The sequence below is a fragment of the Notechis scutatus genome, chromosome 5 (assembly GCF_049901735.1).
Source record: "Notechis scutatus isolate UNSWTSFEM ecotype Mainland chromosome 5, rNotScu1.2, whole genome shotgun sequence".
Taxonomy (NCBI): Eukaryota; Metazoa; Chordata; class Lepidosauria; order Squamata; family Elapidae; genus Notechis; species Notechis scutatus.
The window spans coordinates 12,489,768-12,509,035 of NC_142013.1; the positions used below are offsets into that span (position 1 = coordinate 12,489,768).

The 19,268-nt window shown below is 40.8% G+C and overlaps 1 protein-coding gene across 3 annotated transcripts in view; it reads right to left on the minus strand.

Annotated features, from left to right (window-relative positions):
• MRE11 (MRE11 double strand break repair nuclease) overlaps nt 1-19,268 on the minus strand; it is a 32,968-nt gene that overhangs the window by 4,169 nt on the left and 9,531 nt on the right. The window contains exons 8-18 of one of the 3 annotated variants that reach the window (XM_087966169.1): nt 18,594-18,779; nt 17,059-17,230; nt 12,413-12,493; nt 11,786-11,912; nt 9,383-9,483; nt 7,551-7,724; nt 6,330-6,392; nt 4,828-5,042; nt 3,000-3,076; nt 2,608-2,666; nt 319-380 (exon numbers count right to left, since the gene is read on the minus strand). In XM_087966169.1, coding sequence (XP_087822295.1) covers nt 319-380; nt 2,608-2,666; nt 3,000-3,076; nt 4,828-5,042; nt 6,330-6,392; nt 7,551-7,724; nt 9,383-9,483; nt 11,786-11,912; nt 12,413-12,493; nt 17,059-17,230; nt 18,594-18,779 — 1,317 coding nt within the window. Of the gene's footprint in view, nt 1-318; nt 381-2,607; nt 2,667-2,999; nt 3,081-4,827; nt 5,043-6,329; nt 6,393-7,550; nt 7,725-9,382; nt 9,487-11,785; nt 11,913-12,412; nt 12,494-17,058; nt 17,231-18,593; nt 18,780-19,268 lie in introns of all 3 variants that reach the window. The other 2 variants (XM_087966168.1, XM_087966167.1) reach the window with 2 other exon arrangements.

A 19,268-nucleotide genomic window follows, 5' to 3' on the forward strand; every position in this document is an offset into this window, starting at 1 on the left:
TAAAATAATAATGGTTCTTTACATGACTTTTACTTAAGAGGGTTTTAGACTGAGTTTTTGAATCAGAACTTTCACTGAACAGGAGAAATTACTTTTGAAACTCAAGAAAAGTTCCAAAAGCAGCTTGTGATATGGTCACAATGTGATCTGTATGCATGCCCACAAACATCCGTAGACATGACACACTTCTGTTCAAGGAAATGAGTTCCCACTGGCATGCCTAACCTTGTGGGAAGAAGCCATTTCAGCCCATGCTTTCTCTAATGGCCTAGACAGGCCTCTTATAAATAACAAACCACAGATCACAGTTCTACTAACCTTTGATTTGTAGAAGAAGTGGAAAAAGACACCTCCATATTAGAATCATCATCTTCAATCACCTGGAAGAGACACAGCAAAGGCCCAGAAAGCAGCACTTTTAATATAGCTAGTCCTCGACGTACAACCACAGTTGAGTTCAAAATTTCTGTTGCTAAGTGAAATGTCTGTTAAGTGAGTTTTGCATGTTTTACAATTTTTTTCTTGCCAGAGTTAAATGAATCACTGCAGTGATCGAATTAGTAAGACAGTTATTAGTCCTTGCAGTTCACTTAGTAACACTGTTGTTTAGTGAATCTGGCTTTCCCACTGATGTTGTTTGTCAGAAGGTTGCAAAAGGTGATCAGACACCGCAACCGTCATAAATATGAACCCGTTGTCAAGCGCCTGAATTTTGATGTGACCATGGGGATGTTGCAGTGGTCATAAGTTTGAAAAGCGGTTGTCAACTCATAAAACATTCCTATGCCTGTTTTAGTAGTTGCCATAAAAAAAAAAAGTGGGGGGAGGAAGGAAATCTGGAAGAGCAGTGCAGTTTGAAATTGAAAGTACATTCCAACTCTTATCTTTAAAAGATTGTAACTAAAATACCAGAGCTTTTGCCCGGGAATATATTTAATTGGAGAACGTGAATGATGACACCCAACCCGTGAACGGGTTCAATTGGAGAATCTGGTTTATGAAACACCCAGGGACGAGGGGGAAAACAGGGTCACAGGGGACTGTAAATTACGAATGCCAGAGTTGGCTTCAAACAGGGCAGTGCCAGTATGTCGCCTCTAATAAATCCTTTGAAGTTTTTTGAAGTTTAGCTCGAGAATCATGATTTAATTAGGGCGATTGCTGGAATCCTGACAGCGGTCATAAGTCACCTTTTTCAGTGCTGCAGTACTGTCGAATGGTCACTAAATGAACAGTCACTAAATGAACTATCTGTATGTGCACAAGAAAACATCCCTTATGTTTGCTTTTATTGGTGGTTAATTCTGTCCCTAATTTTTTTTTTTTTACTGATTTATGTTGAGTTTGTAGTTTGAGTTACCTTCTGTTGGGAAAGTGACACCTGATTTTTTGGGGGAAAAGACCTCTCTGCTGGGATTCTGGGCTCAAGACTCTGACCAATTGATTGTCTATAAGCCTTTGTAAATCTGACCCTTCCATTCACCCCACTGCACTTCAACACTGGGCCAGGAAGTTGGAAGAGCCCCTCCTGTAAATAGCTTGTGGATTTTGAAAATGCTTTCTTGCCCGTGTGCGTTTACTCCTATTTGAGAGTTGGGCAGCCGTGTAAATTATTTGAATAAATACGGTAAGATGGTACCAAGATTTGAACACATTGGCCTTCTATTGTATCCCAACTGTATGCCTCGTTACCCAATCCAAAAATCAGTATTGTGAGTCTCAGGCTTTTACGTAATAAAACACTTGCCTTCTTTGCAAAGAAAGGTGTTCTGACCCAGCTCCCCAAACACAACAAACCCTCTGAAGCTAACACAAAGATTCCTTTATTAGGAGCGCCAGCAGCCCTGGCAAAAAGTTTCTCTCTCACCACAGGCTAAGAAGTCTGTCTGGCAGGGAGATGAATAGTTGTCTGCCACATCTATTCATCTCCGCCCCCTGCCTTTGATCCCCAGAGCTAGAGTGGAGCTTCGCTAGCAGTGGTGGCTCTTTCCGTCCCAAGGACCGTCCCATGGATTTCCACTGCTCTCCTCTCCTTTGCCTTCTGCGCATCTGCGCGTCAGGCACTAGACCCACCTGTTCCTCCTCTTCCTCATCAGCCACCTCCAGACCTGAAGGCTGTTGACTCTCCATCTGAGGGCTGATGGATGGCTCAGGCTCTGCCTCTCTCTCTCTCTGTCTCTCTGCCAGCTCCATTCCCTCTTCTCCCTCGTAGCTCTCAGGTTGCCTTGATGCCGACCCTGACTCCCACACCTCTTCCTCCTCTGATTCGGCTGCTGGAAGGCTCAACAGCTGAGAGGCCACAACAAAAGGGTGCGCCTTCTATAAAGTCACCTAAAGAAGCTTTTGATATCTCAGGGACCTCAGCAGTCCCAGGTCTTTCCAGGGAGAGGGGAAGCTAAGCAGATGGACAAAACAAATGCCACACCTCAAGGCTTCATAGAAGATGCTCCCTGTCTGCTACACAGCAAATTAGCTTTATTCAATGGATGTCCTTCAGATGCACTGAGATGGCAATTTGTAGTATTCCCCAACCTGCCTGGAAAAGGCTGCATGACACCCATAAAAAAGGGGGAATTGCTGGATTTTTATCATGAAATAATTACCAACCTCTGAATAATTCTTGGCAGACATGTTTCGGGAGGGTTGCTGTCTGGATGACTTAAAAGCTAGAAAACATCAGAGTAAGAATATATAGCAATTATGATAAATTGATGAGACTTTGAAATAAACTACTGTTACTGCAAAGCATGAGAGTTAACTTTCGTTCTGCGTTATGATAGACATTTATATCCAATTTAAAGATGTGCATAAACGACAACGATTTGTTTGCTTACTATGTTTCGTTTAAGAACAATTTACTGAATATATCAAAATATCTCGGGTTGACCTATCAAACTATACAAATGTAATGTCTATCTACTGTGCTATGTGCAGTAGTGTATTGTGTGAACCAAGGAAGCCCCTGGCCAATTGAAATAAAAGCTCATACAATAACCTACCATCCAAAATCGACATAGTTTTTGTAGTAGTTGCAGGTTTATATGTTCTGCTGCTGCCAGTCTGTTCACGGCCAGCACTTCCTGTAAATAATACAACAGAGTTAATAAACATTTACATTTTCTCACTTCTTCGCCAATTACTAAGCCTTTAGGACAGTGTTCCCAAACTGGTTTGTGCAGACTGCAAGGAGCAACACAGGACTGGCACCGGAGGGCCTGCAGACACCTAGTGCAAATGTACCTGGTTAGACAATATTATTGAGCTCCAAAATTACATTTCATTTTGTGAAAATAATTTTGAGAATAAAGCACTCTAAATTGCATGAAATTGACAAAAAAAAAAAAGATTAAAGCTTGATCACATCCTGAAACTTTGGCTGTTAAGAGAACAACACGTACCCTCCTGGACTACGGCTGTTTCCCAAGAAACCCTGGAGTGGACAGATTTTGGCATATGATGCTGTGATGGCACACTGGTTAGAAAGCAGTACTGCAGGTGAATTCTGCTAGACTGCCAGCTGCCAGCAGTTCAATTCTCACTGGCTCAAGGTTGACTCAGCTTTCCATCCTTCCGAGGTCAGTAAAATGAGGATCCAGATTGTTGAGAATATGCTGGCTCTGTAAACCACTCAGAGAGGGCTGCAAAGCCCTGTGTAGCAGTATATAAGTCTAAGTGTCACTGCTATTGCTATTCTAAACTTGCACTTTCAGGGAACTAAAGTATAGCATTCTATGGGTTTATTTTATAAATGTATAGTTAAGCTTTCTAGCAAGCTAGATTCTGAAAATACGGCTGTTTGAATCCAAGGGATCCAAAAAGTTGGCTTTTTTACTTTAAACAGCAGCTTACCATAAAAAAAGCAAATTGCCACTTGGCACAGAGTGGTGTTCTAGTTGCCAAGGTGTCTGAAATTTGATCAAGTGATCGCAGGGATGCTGCAACTGCCTTAAGTACAAGAACTGGCAGTGAATCACTTTCTTCAGCACCAGCGTAACCTTGAATGGTCACTAAATGAATGGTTGGAAATTGAGGGTAACCGATGGTCACGTAACCCTCTTTAAATTATAAATTTCCCCAGATATTGCTTTGATTAAATAGGTATATTTTGTCCCAGGCTCCTTGGTGGAATCATAAAGTAGGAGAACAATTCCTGCTTTGCAAAATCCAAAAGGAGACATGGTGCAGGATACGCAGCAGAGGAGAACCACCCCTCCTTTGATACAACTGATTTCTCACACTGCTTTCAAGATATTACCTTAGTTGATTTTAGTAAAAGACTGAGCATTTGGTTCTGCAACCCAACAGCACAGACTCGCTTCACAGGATAATTAGGACTGCAGAAAAAAGAGTTACTACCAACCTGCCTTCCATCGAGGACCTGTATACTGCACAAATCAAAAAGAGGGCTGTGAAAATACCTACAGACCCCTCACATCCTTGACATAAACTGTTTCAACTCCTACCCTCAAAACGACGCTATAGAGCCCTGCACACCAGAACTAGACACAAGGACAGTTTTTTCATGAATGCCATCACTCTGCTAAACAAATAATTCCCTCAGCACTGTCCAACTATTTACAAAGTTTGCATTACTATTACTGTTAATCTTCTCGGTGAAAAAAAAAAAATAAGCCGCCTGAATTTTCACCACGTGACCATGGGGATGCTGCAATGGTCATAAGTGTGAAAAACGGTCATAAGTCACTTTTTTTTAGTGCCATTGTAACTTCGAATGGGTTGCTGAAATGAACTGTTGTTGGGGACAACCTGTAAGCCAACAATAAACCACAGCAACTTTATAGAAACTGCACCAAGATGGACAGAAACTAGCCTCCTCTTCCTCGCCGAGATGCTCTCCTGGTTGAGACATTCTGTCCTCTGCCTCTTGCCCGACCTCTCTGGCTACCCCGGCTGGGAGGTAAAGAGTCGTCCGACTCATCATTGACTCTTTGGTCAAAGGTGGTCACATCCATCAGGTCCTCATCACTCATTGCTGAAGCATAACCAGTCTCCTGAGATCTGGCCTTGGCCCTGTTGATAGCCTGAGAGAAAGAGAAGCAAGCAGGGACAGAAACAAAGGAGAATTTCACTTAAATCTGAAAGCCTGTGATGTCTCCCTTGGATCACCCCCCAGATTCTTCCTCAGATGGCCAGCTCAAGGGAGGATGAGCTCATTCCTGGCACGCCAGGAACGGAATTGATTGATGGCTCTGAACAGGGAGCCGAAAGAGAACTGGAGGAGGCTTCAGCAGGGGAAAGTTTGCAGGGGCACATGGCCAGAGAAGAGGAGGAGGAGCTGCCTTCTGCACCTGATCCGAGAGCAAGCAGGGCAGAGAAAAGATAGGAGCAATGGAGATCAGCCAGGTACTCGGGAGGAAATACACCCCCACCTTGTTTTGATGGGCTGCACCAGAAAGGTGGCTATTTATTACAGCAGGCAGAAGGAGGCATTGCTGGAAACAATGTTGTTGGCTTTCTAGCTGTTTGTTTGATTGTCGTGCTTCACTGTGTTTGGAACTGTGCCTTGGAGACACTGAACTTTTCTTGCCAAGTGAGCTTGTGTGTTGTTTAAGCTTTGCTTGGTGGACTTAAGTTTGTTTGGGGGACTTATTTGAGAAATTTTTGATTATTTTATGGAATATTGGCCCATTGCCTTGTAGACTAATCTTGGCCCGCTTGTGGCTGGACGTATTTCGGACAGTTCTGAGTCTTGGTGAAAGGAATTGCTGGGGAACATTAATAACTTCACTGAACCACAGTTACGCGTGAGTTTCTGTGTGTGTGTGTGTGTGAATGGGGCAGCACAAAACTTTCCTCCATGCTTGGACTGGAAATTAGCAAAGGGGTGGAAGATGATGTTTACTGCTGAATAAATGAGTGGTCTTAAATCTGAAAGGAGGAAAACAGGACAGCAAAACAGCGCGTAAAGTTTGATTTGAAACAAAGGGAACTGTGTGTCTACATTTCTTTAGAGCGGGGGTGGTGGTGTCAAACTCAAGGCCTGCAGGCTGGATCTGGCCTTCAGGGTGCTTAGATCTGGCCCATGGGGCTGCCTTGGAAACAGCAAAGGACCGGCCCGCAGTGCCTCTGCCAGGGAAAATGGCTCCCAGGCTCCATTTTTGCTTGCAGAGGTCTGCAGGACATTGAGATGGCCACACCCACCCATGCCATACACCCCAGGCCACACCCACTTGTCCCCTGATGTCAAACACAACCCTGATGCGGCCCTCATGAAATCAAGTTTGACACCCCTGCTTTAGAAAGAGAAGTGAAGCACACTGTTAGGTTAGGTTAAGCCCCATCTGATTCTTTGTCGGTTTTCGGCCTACCTCACGAACTTCCTCATCCTCTTCTACTGTGTTCTTTTTTTTTGATTCTCTGAAACGCTGCACCTGTATTGAAATGGAAGAGGTCAATGAATATATGCAGATGAAACAAGAACACCTGCTTAATGCAGCTTCTTTCCTTGCTGAAAGAGAAGGTGGGGGGGAAGGGTAGCTGAAATACAAGTACAGACAGTCCTCAACAAACAACCATTTTGTTTAGTGGCTGTTCGAAGTTACAACAACACTGAAGGGAGTCACTTATGGCCATTTTTCCACATTTAATGACCACTGAAGCATTTCCATAGTCATGTGATCAAAAGTCCGAACTCTTGGCAACTGGCATGTACTTATGACGGTTGCAGGGTCCCGGGGTCAGGAGATCACTTTTAGCAACCTTCTGACAAGCAAAGTGTCAGTATTCCAGCAATCAGGGTTCCGGCAGTTACCCCAATTAAATCATGAGTCTCAAGCCAAACTTCCAAAATTAAACAGGATTTATTTGGGAGTTAACGTGTCGGCACTGCCTGGGTGTATCGTAATTCATATTCTCCAGTGGGACACATCCATAGCCAAGAGTCATCAATCATGCTCTCCAGTTTGATCTTTGCGCGGCAGAACCTTCAGTCACCTAGTTTCTATCTCTGAAAAACTATGTATGGAATGCACTTTTGATTTCCAAGCTGCCGCGCTGCTCTTTCAAACCCCTTTCCTCCCTCCCTTTCTGTTGGCGACTCCAACAGGGAAGCCGGATTCATTTGCCAAACGTGCTATGAACTTAACAACTGAAGTGATCCCCTTAACCAGGGGTCTCCAACCTTGGCAACTTTAAGGCTTGTGGACTTCAACTCCCAGAATTCCTCAGCCAGCAAAGCTGGCTGAGGAATTCTGGGAGTTGAAGTCCACAAGCCTTAAAGTTGCCAAGGTTGGAGACCCCTGCCCTTAACAACTCTGGCGAGAAAGGTTGCAAGATGGGGCAAAGCTCACTCAACAACCGCCTTGCTTAGCAACGGACATTTTGAGCTCATAAAGGTGGTAAGTCAAGGACTACCAGTGTATTCTGGTACATTATACAAGGAGTTGACCATCTGAATGCAGCCAAAAGCAACTCAGATTTAAAAAAAAATGGAAGCAGCTGGTCCAGTCATTCCCCTTGTCAAGGATGTGACATCTGTAAGATTCAATTCTTGAATGTGTCCAGGAAGAATGAAATCATTCCATACAAACCTCCTCATCGATTTTGGCTTCTTCGGCATCTATATGCCGCTCCTTCAGAAATCGCTGGGTCTTTTCTAGCTGGAACTTCACCAGTTCTTCAATAGCGTCCTTCTCTTCCTTGTCCACAAATTCTTGCACGGCTTCCCCCATGCCCCTCTCGCTCAGAAGGGAAAGCTGCACTTTCTTGTAGGCAAGCCAATTTGAATTAATTTTATATACTAATCAGACAAAAGAAAGCAGGGTTAAAATGAACACGGGATTAGTTTTACCTAAGATTTAGTTATTTCTTTTTAAGAGCCCTGGTGGTGCAGTAGTTAAAGTGCAGTAATCGCAGGCTAACTCTGCCCACAGCCAGTTCGATCCTGGTTGACTCAAGGTTGACTCAGCCTTCCATCCTTCCGAGGTCAATAAAATGAGGACCCAAATTGATGGGACAATATGCCAACTCTGTTAACTGCTCAGAGAAGGCTGTAAAGCAGTGATCCCCAACCTTTTTGATGCCGCGGCCCGGTACCGGCATCAGCTGGGTGCCGCGGCCCGGTACCGGCATCAACTGGGCGCCGCCATCTTTTTTTGACGAAAAAGTGCTTCCGGTGACCTCACCAGAAGCACTTTTTCATCAAAAAAGATGGCGCCAGCGCTTCCGGTGAGCTTTTTCGGGTAGAAATGGCTTTCTACCCGGAAAAGCTCACCGGAAGCGCTGGCGCCATCTTTTTTTGATGAAAAAGTGCTTCCGGTGAGCTTTCTACCCGGAAAAGCTCACCGGAAGCACTTTTTTACCAAAAAAAGATGGCGGCGCCCAGCAACCAGCGGCCCAGTAAGACTTGTTCCGCGGACCGGTACCGGTCCACGGACCGGCGGTTGGGGACCCCTGCTGTAAAGCACTATGGAGCAGTATATAAGTCTAAATGCTATTGCTATTAACTTTTGCAGCAACTTAGCTACAGAAAGCTTAACTACAAAAAGCAACTTAGCTACAAAAAGTTGCAAATTTTGTTGTAACTTAACTATAAAAGAGCACCTGCTGCCAAAGTCAGCTGGCATTTAACACCAAGGCATGGTTTCAAGTCAGCTGTTGCATAGCTGACTCTACACTTTGATTTGTATTCTAGATGTACAAGCCAACCACAGTGTTATAGAAAAGTTCCCATTCTGGGAGTCCAAAGCCACTTCCACTTCTACTATCCTGCAATGCTGTTAATTTTATTTGAGCCTTCTTGCCTAACCATATGAATGTTAAGGTAATTTTATTTAAAAAACTTCTTATCCAATTTTATGGGGATTGTTTGAAATAGATAAAAGTAATTTAGGTAGAACATTCATTGTATTCGTAGTGATTTTTCCTAGTAGAGATAATTGTAATTTCTCCCACAATTCCAAGTCTTTCTTTCTTTGTTGCAACAGTTTCATATAATTATTTTCTTTCATCGAGGAACACCTCACAGTTAACCATGTTCCTAGGTATTTGACTTTCCTTGTAGTTTGCAATCCCATTTCCCTTTCTAATTCACTTTTCTGATTCTCTGTTAACTTTTTAGCTAATATTTTAGTCTTTTCTTCATTAATTTTGAGACCTGCCACTGCCAAACATTTAAATGTAGAAGCCCAATAATGGAACTCCAATCGTACAATTAAAATCTAGTCCAGTGTTTCTCAACCTTGGCAGTTTGGAGATGTGTGGACTTTGACTCCCAGAATTCCCCAGCCAGCTGCGGAATGCTGGTTGGGGATTTCTGGGAGTTGAAGTCCACACATCTTCAAATTGCCAAAGTTGAGAAACTCTGACCTAGTCTGATGATTATTTTTAAACCTAGTCATAAATACTGGAAAAATATGTTTACCTTCTCTGCTGTTTGGAAATATTGCTTTACTAAATCCTCTACCCGTAGTGTTGTTCCCTCAGCTGCAGGCCTGTGGACCAGTTTTCTGAAGTTAACTTCGTCTTCTAAAACCATCAATAAATAAATATAAAATACGTTTTAATACATTTTAAGGAAATGCTTGCTATAATGATCAGTATTATGAAGAGGTTTTTTTTTAAAAAAATCACACAAACATATATCTGACAGACACACAGAAAATACGTTACGTTTTATTTTAAAAGTTTAGTGAATTTTAACAGAAGGTTTTTGGACAGGTATATGTTTTTCATGGAAAACAGAAGTTCTACATTTTAAAAATACAGACAGAAAGATAAAATAAATAATAATTTTCAACAAACAATACTAATTAAAATAACACGGGTTCCTACTGCAGATTTTCTACTTTCATTCAGTTTTCAGTCTTACTGAATACATTTTACTCGCACGCTCAATTAGGAAACCTAAGACTCAGAACTGGGTTAACGATTTGTTCAAAAATATTAATTTGTTCTAACTTTAAAATGCAAAGACAATTGTTCAAAATAATGATTGGATTTTCAAAGGGCCTGTTAAAAACACAAAAAACTCTAGAGTAGCCTTTAATATAGCTTGAGATCATGGTTTTTTCTCCTAATACACATGTCATTGTAATAATCATTCCTTGTACCAATTTCATTTCAAATGATCAGGAATGTTTTTTTAGATTCATTTCCACTTCAGCAAACCTTACTGGTGCTCACTAATGCAATCCTAAATTGCATTAATGGAGGGATACAATCAAGATCAAGGGAGGTACTAATACCACTTTATAAAGCCTGAGTAAGACCACACCTAAGGTACTGCATCCAGTTTTGGTCACCACACTATAAAAAAGATATTGAGACTCTAGAAAAAGTAGAGAAGAGCAACCAGGATGATTAGGGGACTGGAGACTAAAACATATGAAGAACGGTTGCAGGAACTGGGCATGACTAGTCTAGTGAAGAGAAGGACCAGGGGAGACATGAGAGCAGTCTTCCAATATTTGAGGGGCTGCCACAGAGAGGAAGGGCTCAAGCTATTTTCTAAAGCACCTGAAGGCCAGACAAGGAACAATGGATGGAAACTGAACAAGGAAAGATTTAACCTGGAAATAAGGAAAACTTTCTGACAGTGAGAGCAATCAACCAATGGAACAGAAATTGCCCTTGGAAGTTATGGGAGCTTCATCACTAGAAGCTTTCAAGAAGAGACTGAACTACCACCTGCCAGAAATGGTGTAGGGTCTTCCGGTTGGGCAGGGGGTTGGACTAGGTGACCTACAAGGTCCCTTCCAACTCTGATTATCTGTTATCTGGTGTTTAATACAGAATGTTTATCAGCTATTAATAATTTTCTTTTTAAAAACTGGGGCATATTTCTCAATATCATTGGACACACAAACAAGGTGCTCTGAACCAGGTGACAAAGTAATGTTGAAACCATCAGTGAAACAAGGACTAACATAATCTGCTAGTGCTAAAAAGCACCCCACCATTTCATCTTGCATAAATGGAAAAGAATGCCCTGGACGTAATTATTCTTCCTCGTGCCTTATGAAAAAGAATGCAATCCATGGTAAGAATCAGCTGTAATGAAATGGTACTGTAATTTCACATGTAAACACATATTTCAAAGGAATGTTAAATACGGGGACACTGAATTAAACATCGCGTATAGTTGAATAGGATTCTTTACCAGATGATTTTAGGCAAAGGTAAGGGTTTATGGCAAATGACTATTACAATTTATAGCAATCAAATAGGCTGGTGTACTGTGGAAAAAAAAACATTATCAGAACAAATCAGCTGTTTTCAGGAAGAATCATATTAATTGCATGGAAGTGGGAGATTTAAGAAGGACCAACATCGGAGTATAATTTTTTTTGGGGTAGCATGAAAATGACAGAAATAATGTAGTGGGGGAAATTTCTGAGATCCAAAGCCATGAAAATCTATCAATCAGTAAGTGGAGTTACTGATCCTATAAATGAGTTTCTTATTCTCTACATTTTGAATGTGTTCAACATGGTTAATATAAATAGGAAATATTGTATCTTTCTGCATGCTCAGTTATGTGCAAGATGTTCGTTGTTAGTAAAATTAATCTGATTCTATATTGAAGTCATATAGAAGAAAGGTCATAAAATGGGGCAAAACTCACTTAATAACCGTTCCTGCTTCAAATTTGGAGTTCAATTGTGGTCGCAAGCTGAGGACTACCTGTAATTATACTTATTCTTCATCTTACTCACCCATCCCAGCACAAAAAATAAAAACTGCTATGGATAATATTATTTTTCCTAGTGACAATACTTACTACAACAAATTTGAAAATTGTATACTTTTTTTAAAAATCATTTACCATTTTTCTCTTTTTGTTCCCGATGCCTGAAAAAATGTATAATATCTTTTGGATTAGCCACTCTATCCATGTATTTCTGGCTGAAACGAACCATACTGAATGGTTCGAAGCCTCCGCTGTAATCCACCTTCAAATCAAACAAGATAAAGCATAAAAGATGGGAGAATTTGCAATTAGGCATCTGAAAATAATTAAAAATTCATCAGTTGAGTTTGATGCGCTTATCATGATTTTACTAAAATATTAGCTAACATTTTATTATTTTAGCATAGCAAATATTTACTTAAGTGTTAGTATTATAGCACATTCTAGCTACTGTTAGTAATTCACAGGAACACTGTGTACTAACAGCTGGCATATCTGAAAATGTATTCAATTTTAACATTCATGCATCTTCAAACAGTTATGGAGTTTATAAAATTAGCTCCTGTGAGATCCTCAATCTCCATCTCTAAGGCACATTTTATTGCTACTTAATTAAGCAAAACTAAAGCCTCAAGAGATTCATTAGATGTGTAGAATTGTTTAAAATTAACCCATACTTGAAAAGTTACTGCCTATTAAAGTTTGGTTACGAGGCTAAACAAAACATGAGGAAGAAATTTGATTTGAAGTCCACATTCTTACTCGTAATCTTATTAGAGGCTTCTCTGGTTGCTTGGGATTTCCAAGACGTTGTCTTTCTGCATTATCCAGCATCATTTCAACCTTTAAGAAAGGGACACAATTTGCTAAATGCAAAAACTGTTCTACCAGATATCAACATATGCATGATGTAGATTAAAGCGAGCAATTTTTAATTTAAATTTAGAATTTTTCTTCTTCTGGTACGTATAGATTGGACTTAAATCAAAACTACATAAATGGAAAGCCACAAAGCTCATTTCCAGTGAAGATAATCCATCCCAAACACAGAACAGTATTGGATTTATTGTGCTTGTCATACTCTGGAAGCCACAGCAACTTTAATTTAAGCAACATAGAACTGGAATCTCTTCTTCTCACTTCATAGGAATAGACAGTACCACAACGATCTAGTCTATTCACAGAGAAATGCAAAGCAGTGTTGCCAAAAAATTTGAGAAGGCCTATGATAGGAAATATTAACAAGTGTATGCAATCTATAACCCCCAGTCTAAACAGACTCCTAAAAACCCTTTTCGGAGTCATATGGGACCTTGACAGCAGCAATTGCCAAAAGTTTTTCTGCCATTTTGGAAGCATAAAATACTAAAAAAATGTAACACGTTCTTTAAAATAAGCTTAACTTGTTTAAAAAGGTGATTGTACAGTGGAACCTCTGGTCACGACCATAATCCATTCCAGGACTTCGGTCGCAACACGATTTGGTTGTGACCAGAAGTGAGACTGACTGTGCATGTGAGTACAAAAAAACTGCGCAGCAGGGAAAATCGCCGCGGCTGTGTTTGATTGCCACTCGAGGATGTGTTCGCGATTAGAGTTGTACATTTTGTGGATTTTTGGGTCGGCACCTGATTTGGTCAAGGTCAGAAGCGTTTGTGACCCGAGGTTCCACTGTACTGCATCATAAGTTCTCAGCCGAAAACATTGTCCTGCATTGGTATCTACCGTGTTTCTCACAAAATAAGGCTGGGCCTTATTTTTTTTTGAGCCCCGAAAAAACGGCTAGGATGTCTTTTGGGGGGGTGAATTAATTTCTCCCCCCTCCCCGTGCAACAGCACTGTCTCCAACAACAGCATCTGAGTCGCTCCCGCTTTTCCCCCGTCCCCGTAACAACAGGAAAAAAAAGATTTTGAGGTACCTGGGAACGCCACGCGCTGTGTTTTGGTTTAATCCCGAGCGGCTGGGTAAGCGTGAGAAGAGCCGAGCGAGCGTCTCTGCTGCTGCTACCTTGGTGCTCCAGCCTCGGGCTCTGCAAGTTTGCAAAAGTCCCGTGCGCAGGCCGTTCCTACATTCCAAGCGCCCAGGCCGAGCTGCAGCTATCCCTCTCTCGCCAATGCCATCTCCAACAACAGTGGCAGCAGCGGTGGGAACCGTGGAAGTTAAGGAGGCGGCTGAAACGCTTCCACGGTTCCCGCCGCTGCTGCCACTGTTGTTGGAGATGGCGCTGGCGAGAGAGGGACAGCTGCAGCTCGGCTTGGGCGCTTGGAATGCAGGAACGGCCTGCGCACTGGGACTTTTGCAAACTTGCAGAGCCCGAGGCTGGAGCACCAAGGGTAGCAGCAGCAGAGATGCTCGCCGGCTCTTCTCACGCCCACCCAGCCACTCGGGATTAAACTGAAACGCAGCGTGCAGCGCTCCCAGGTACCTCAAAATCTTTTTTTTTCCTGTTGTCACGGGGACGGGGGGAAAGCGGGAGAGACTCAGACACTGTTGTTGGAGACGGCGCTGGCGAGAGAGGCGCCAGCACCAGTGGAAACCGTGGAAGCTATGGAGGCCTGAGAAGCGGCTGAAACGCTGCCGGACATCCACGCCGACGCCGCCCGCCTGCTGACCCGGGTAAGGGAGCCCTCTGTGCTCCACCATGATTGGCTGTTAGGAGCGGCTGATGGTGAGGCGTAGCTGCCAGCAGGGCACTCCTAATGGCAAGTTCCCCCCGCCTCCCCCCCCCAATTTCGCATGTTTTAAACTAGGCCTAAATTTGGGGGGAGGGGCTTAATTTCATTTTATGCCTAGAAAACATGCTGGGTCTTCCTATGGGGGGGCGTATTGTTGGAGAAACACGGTATGATCATAATAGTGTGCGCGCATGTTTGTGTGTAGAACACAGGTGTTAAACTCATGCTGTCACATTGCCATCACGGGACATTTTGTGATGTTTTTTCCCTTCGCGGAGCTGGGATGGGCATGGCCTGTGCACAAAACTAATCCAGGGCCTGGGCCACCAGTTTGACACACATTTGAGAGACAACGCAGAAAATTCTTTTTGTTTAAAAAGAATTCCACTTACCTGACATTGGCTTCTATCTAGTGCATCTAGTCTTATAGTAAGAATAATATCTGTATGCAGGGAAGGCGAAGCCTCCTCGCTGACAGACCGTAGATCGCGACTCTCTGCGGCTATGGTCTGTGCTCTTTCGTTGGAAAGCCCCGATCATTACGATTAGGGGCTGAAGCTGCCTTGGAGGGGTGGCGGAGTAAGGGGAAGCCGCAAGCCAGGTTGAGGGGAGCTGCATCTCACCCCCCCCTGGTCTTGGTCTTTTCCCCCCGAAGACGACTGCAGTAGTGGTTTAAAATGGCCACCCCGAGGAGGAGGACTCAGCTGGATTAATATTTGTGCAGGAGGGAAGAAAGAGGTGGATAACATCTGAACCGGGACAACTGGGCAATACAACTAAACAAAAGTACCCCGGGATTAAGGTAACATGGAATTTTTAAGAAAAGAAAAGTGAGCGGCGAAATTACAAAGGGACAGGAAAAAAGAAAAAGAAAATATTTTTGACAGCTAAGCGGGACTTCGAACCGGGAAAGGAAGAAGCCAGAACTAAAGATTTAACTAAATTGGACTAAAATATTTTGGCAATAAGCAGGCATAAAATAAAGCTGGACTTAAGATTGTCAAAAAATAATAATAATAAAGTTTACAAATTGGAGACTGGATTGTGCTGGAATATTGAGGTTCGAAAAACCCTAAATAAAAAAATAGGGGGAAAAGGTAAAGACTTTGTATAATGGAGAGTGCCACCTTTTGACAAAAACTTGAGCTCAAACAAAAAGGAAAACATCCTGTTTCTGAATGAACTTGTGCGGATATAACATTAAAGAAATATTGAAACAAAATAAGAATCTTAGAAAGTGAAAGCAGAACCAGAATAAAGAAAAAAGCAAGGAAAGACTGACTGTGGGATTGATTGATGTTTTTGGTATAGACCCTGGGCTGGAATAATTGAGAACTTTAGAAAATTGAAAGAAGAAAGAAGTGTAAAGGTGTTTTTTGTGTGTGTGGACTTTAACGATCATAAAATATAAGAGTGTGTAATGATGATATCTCTTCGGGAATTAAAAATGGAACTTAAAAATATGAGAGAATTACTACAGGAAAGAGGCGAATCACTTTGCTCTGTGTTAGAAAAAATGGCAATGGAAATTGAAGAACAAGAAGAAAGAGCTTCAGAGGAGGAGGAGTCGACTCAAGGAGAAGACATTTTAAATAGACAATTAACACAAAGAACACTACAAAGAAGTGGGGAAAGAAGGAAGGTTAAAAAGTTGAGATTTAAGAAGGCAATCAAAAGGGGGAATATCTGTGAAGTCGGGAAAGGCAGAAAGACCCAGCAGAAAAGGGGAAAGGAAGATATTAAGAAAGAGAGGGATATAAACTGGAATGAGAAAAGATATAGGGAAAATAGGGGGAGGAGAAGCGGTAAGAAACAGGTGCATGAAATAAAGAAATATGGAAATAGAAAAATGTTGAAAAGAAATTGCTTTTTCAGAGATAATGGTTGATGAATTAAAAAGGGGATTCTGCAGGGTGACAAGGGGTAATAAGAATATTTCTGCAATTAAAAATATTTAGAAAATAGGGTAATATAGATACTGGTAACTCTTATTAAAAATTAAGGGGGGAAAATATGCTGCGGAATCCAAATGAAAAGATGTAATGATTATTATTGTAACTTCTTAAAAATAATTGTTTATTGGGAATCAAGATGAGGGAATAAAAGTATATTTTAATCATTGAGGTGTCGCACTCAAAGCAGTAAAAGGGGGGAAACTTGTACTTGGTTTTTTTTTGTAGTGTTAAAATTTGTATTAATCTAGAATTTATAAAAAGAATGTGTAATGGAAAGAGAATATGACAGACTAAAGAACCAACTAGATTAATAAGTTAATATAGACTATTAAAAGTAAGGAGAGACATTGGTAACCTATTATTTATTATTATTATTATTATTATTATTATTATTATTATTATTATTATTGTTTATCTTTATTGTTTATCTTTAAAATAAATATTAAAGGATTATATTTGAAATAATTGAAATGAAACAAAAAGATGTTTCGATTGAGATTAATGAAAGAGGCTCGAATTAATGTGTTTGTGTTTCTCTCCTTACTGAAAATTTGGAATGGAAAAGGTAATAATAGAATAATAGAATAATAGAATTAATAGAATAATAGAATTAAGTATGCATATATGAATGTCATATTTGTATGTAAAGGTGATGACCCGGAAATATGTTGTCCACTAAAAAGAGATTTTTGTTTTTAATGTGAAAAACTGAATAAAATTTGTTTTTTTAAAAAAAAGAATAATACCTGTATGCAGTATTTTTTTTTAAATCATTACCTTCTCCATGCAGAAATCTTGTATTACTTGTGTGACTCTGGGGTTGTCTGGGAGAAAAAAGTTTGAGTTGTCAGCCAGAACAAGGTCTTCAAGGTAGAAAGGTCGTACCGTCTGGAGAGGAATCTTCTGTATCTTCATTTTTTTGTCTTTGATGTGCAACAAGCCAACATGTCTGGAAGGCATGGAAACAAAGCTGTTTACAGCTTGGCAATGTGGTAGAACTTCAGAATAGCGACAGACTTTGGCAGAAACCAATGGCAATAAAAATGGAACCCTCAGAGATGGAGCTGATCAAGATCCATGGCCAAGAACTCCCATCTAGAAACATCAAAAGGTAAGGCGCGTGGTGGCTCGCGAGGTTAGGATGCTGGGCTGACAATTGGCAAGCTTTCATTCAAGACCATGTCAAAACCTCAGAACTGACTTCGCTTCTTCTGTGCCTGGATGGATCTGTTAGTAAAGTTTTACTCTTGGTAATAAAGATGTCTCAGAAGTTTCTTTTGGAGTGCATGCCAATGGGGCGGTTGACTTGTAGTTTCTTTCCCTACTGGATTTTACTCTGAAAACTCAAGATTCTGTGCAACTCTTATCACAGGGATTGTATTTACCAGATGAGGGTGAATTTTTATAATTTACTAGCACCATTAGTGGGAAAGGTTCTTTGGAAGGATTTCTCTTTAAACAAGTCTCTCTGGCTTTCTTTCCCTAGTTTACAAATTTTAATAGAATAAAATTCTTTATTGGCCAGGTGTTATTGGACACACAAGGAATCTTATGTGTCTTGGTGCAAATGCTCCCAGTATACATAAAAGAAAAGATACATTCATCAAGAGTCATAAGGTACAACACTTAATAATAGTCATAGGGTACAATAAGCAATCAAATCATACTAGGAAACAGTCAATATAAATCGTAAGGATACAAGTGACAAAGTTACAGTCCTACAATCACAAGTGGGAGGGGATGGGTGATAAGGAGTGATGAGAAGATTAGTAGTAATAGTAGTGCAGACTTTGTAAATAGTTGGACAGTGTTAAAGGAATTATTTGTTTAGTAGAGTGATGGCGTTCAAGGAAAAAACTGTTCCTGTATCTAGTTGTTCTGGTGTGCAGTGCTCTATAGCGTCGTTTTGAGGGTAGGAGTTGAAACAGTTTATGTGTGGGATGTGAGGGGTCTGTAAATATTTTCACAGCCCTCTTTCTGACTTGTGCAGTATATATAGATCCTTGATAATACCAAGAAGGATACTGCATTTGGGGGAACGGGAGTAGTGAGTAATTTATTAACCCTTAAATAACTTACTAATAGTCAGGATGGCTTCAATATTGTGACAATGGAAATGCTATTTGTCAAATCACATTCCTTCCCTATTTTCTTTGGATTATCCCTTGTGATAAGCACAACAGAACCAATATGTCCAAAAAAAGAAAAAAAGAAAAGAATGAAAAGGATATAGTACTGGTATTTAGAGGAAAGGCTCCCACACATTTTCACCGGATATACAATGCAAATTAGTGAAACACAAAAGAACCTACTTTCTGGCAGTTTCCCCTGGTGACAAAGACGTAACCACCGAACTTCCTGGCTGACAAACATAGAAAAGTTGTTGCTCGTTTCTGGTTGGAGATATTTTACATTCATGTTCATGACCCCAAATGACAAGGTCAATGAAGTCATCTAGAAACTGTTCTGGAATATAGTTTGTGGCGCCGTGTTTACTCCTGTGCCAAAGAAAACAAACACGATAGCAATAAATAAATAAATAAAACAGCATTTTGCAAAAACAAACCAAAGTACCCAATTTTTAAATATGGCATGTTATCACAATATTAGACCCATTCTCGCTATCCCAAATGCGATCAGTTATCAAAATATAAGGGAAAGTAAAAGAAAATATTAGACTCTGATATCTACAGATACAATCCCATCTAAATTTCAAAACATCTTTAGTTTAGTTTAGTTTATTGTCATTGCACCTCGTACAACGAAATTAAATACCACCTTCAGTGTACATTATAACTATGAAAATAAACACAAACACACACCCTTCACATTCTATACATTGAATTGAAAACCCTTGATATTGCATTAATATTGTACTATACAGTAGAATTCAACAGAATTACTTCCCTGAGATAGAAGCTGTTTTTCAGCCTATTTGTCCTTGTTTTTATTATCCTTGCATTTTGTTTCATTATTGTTTATTATAA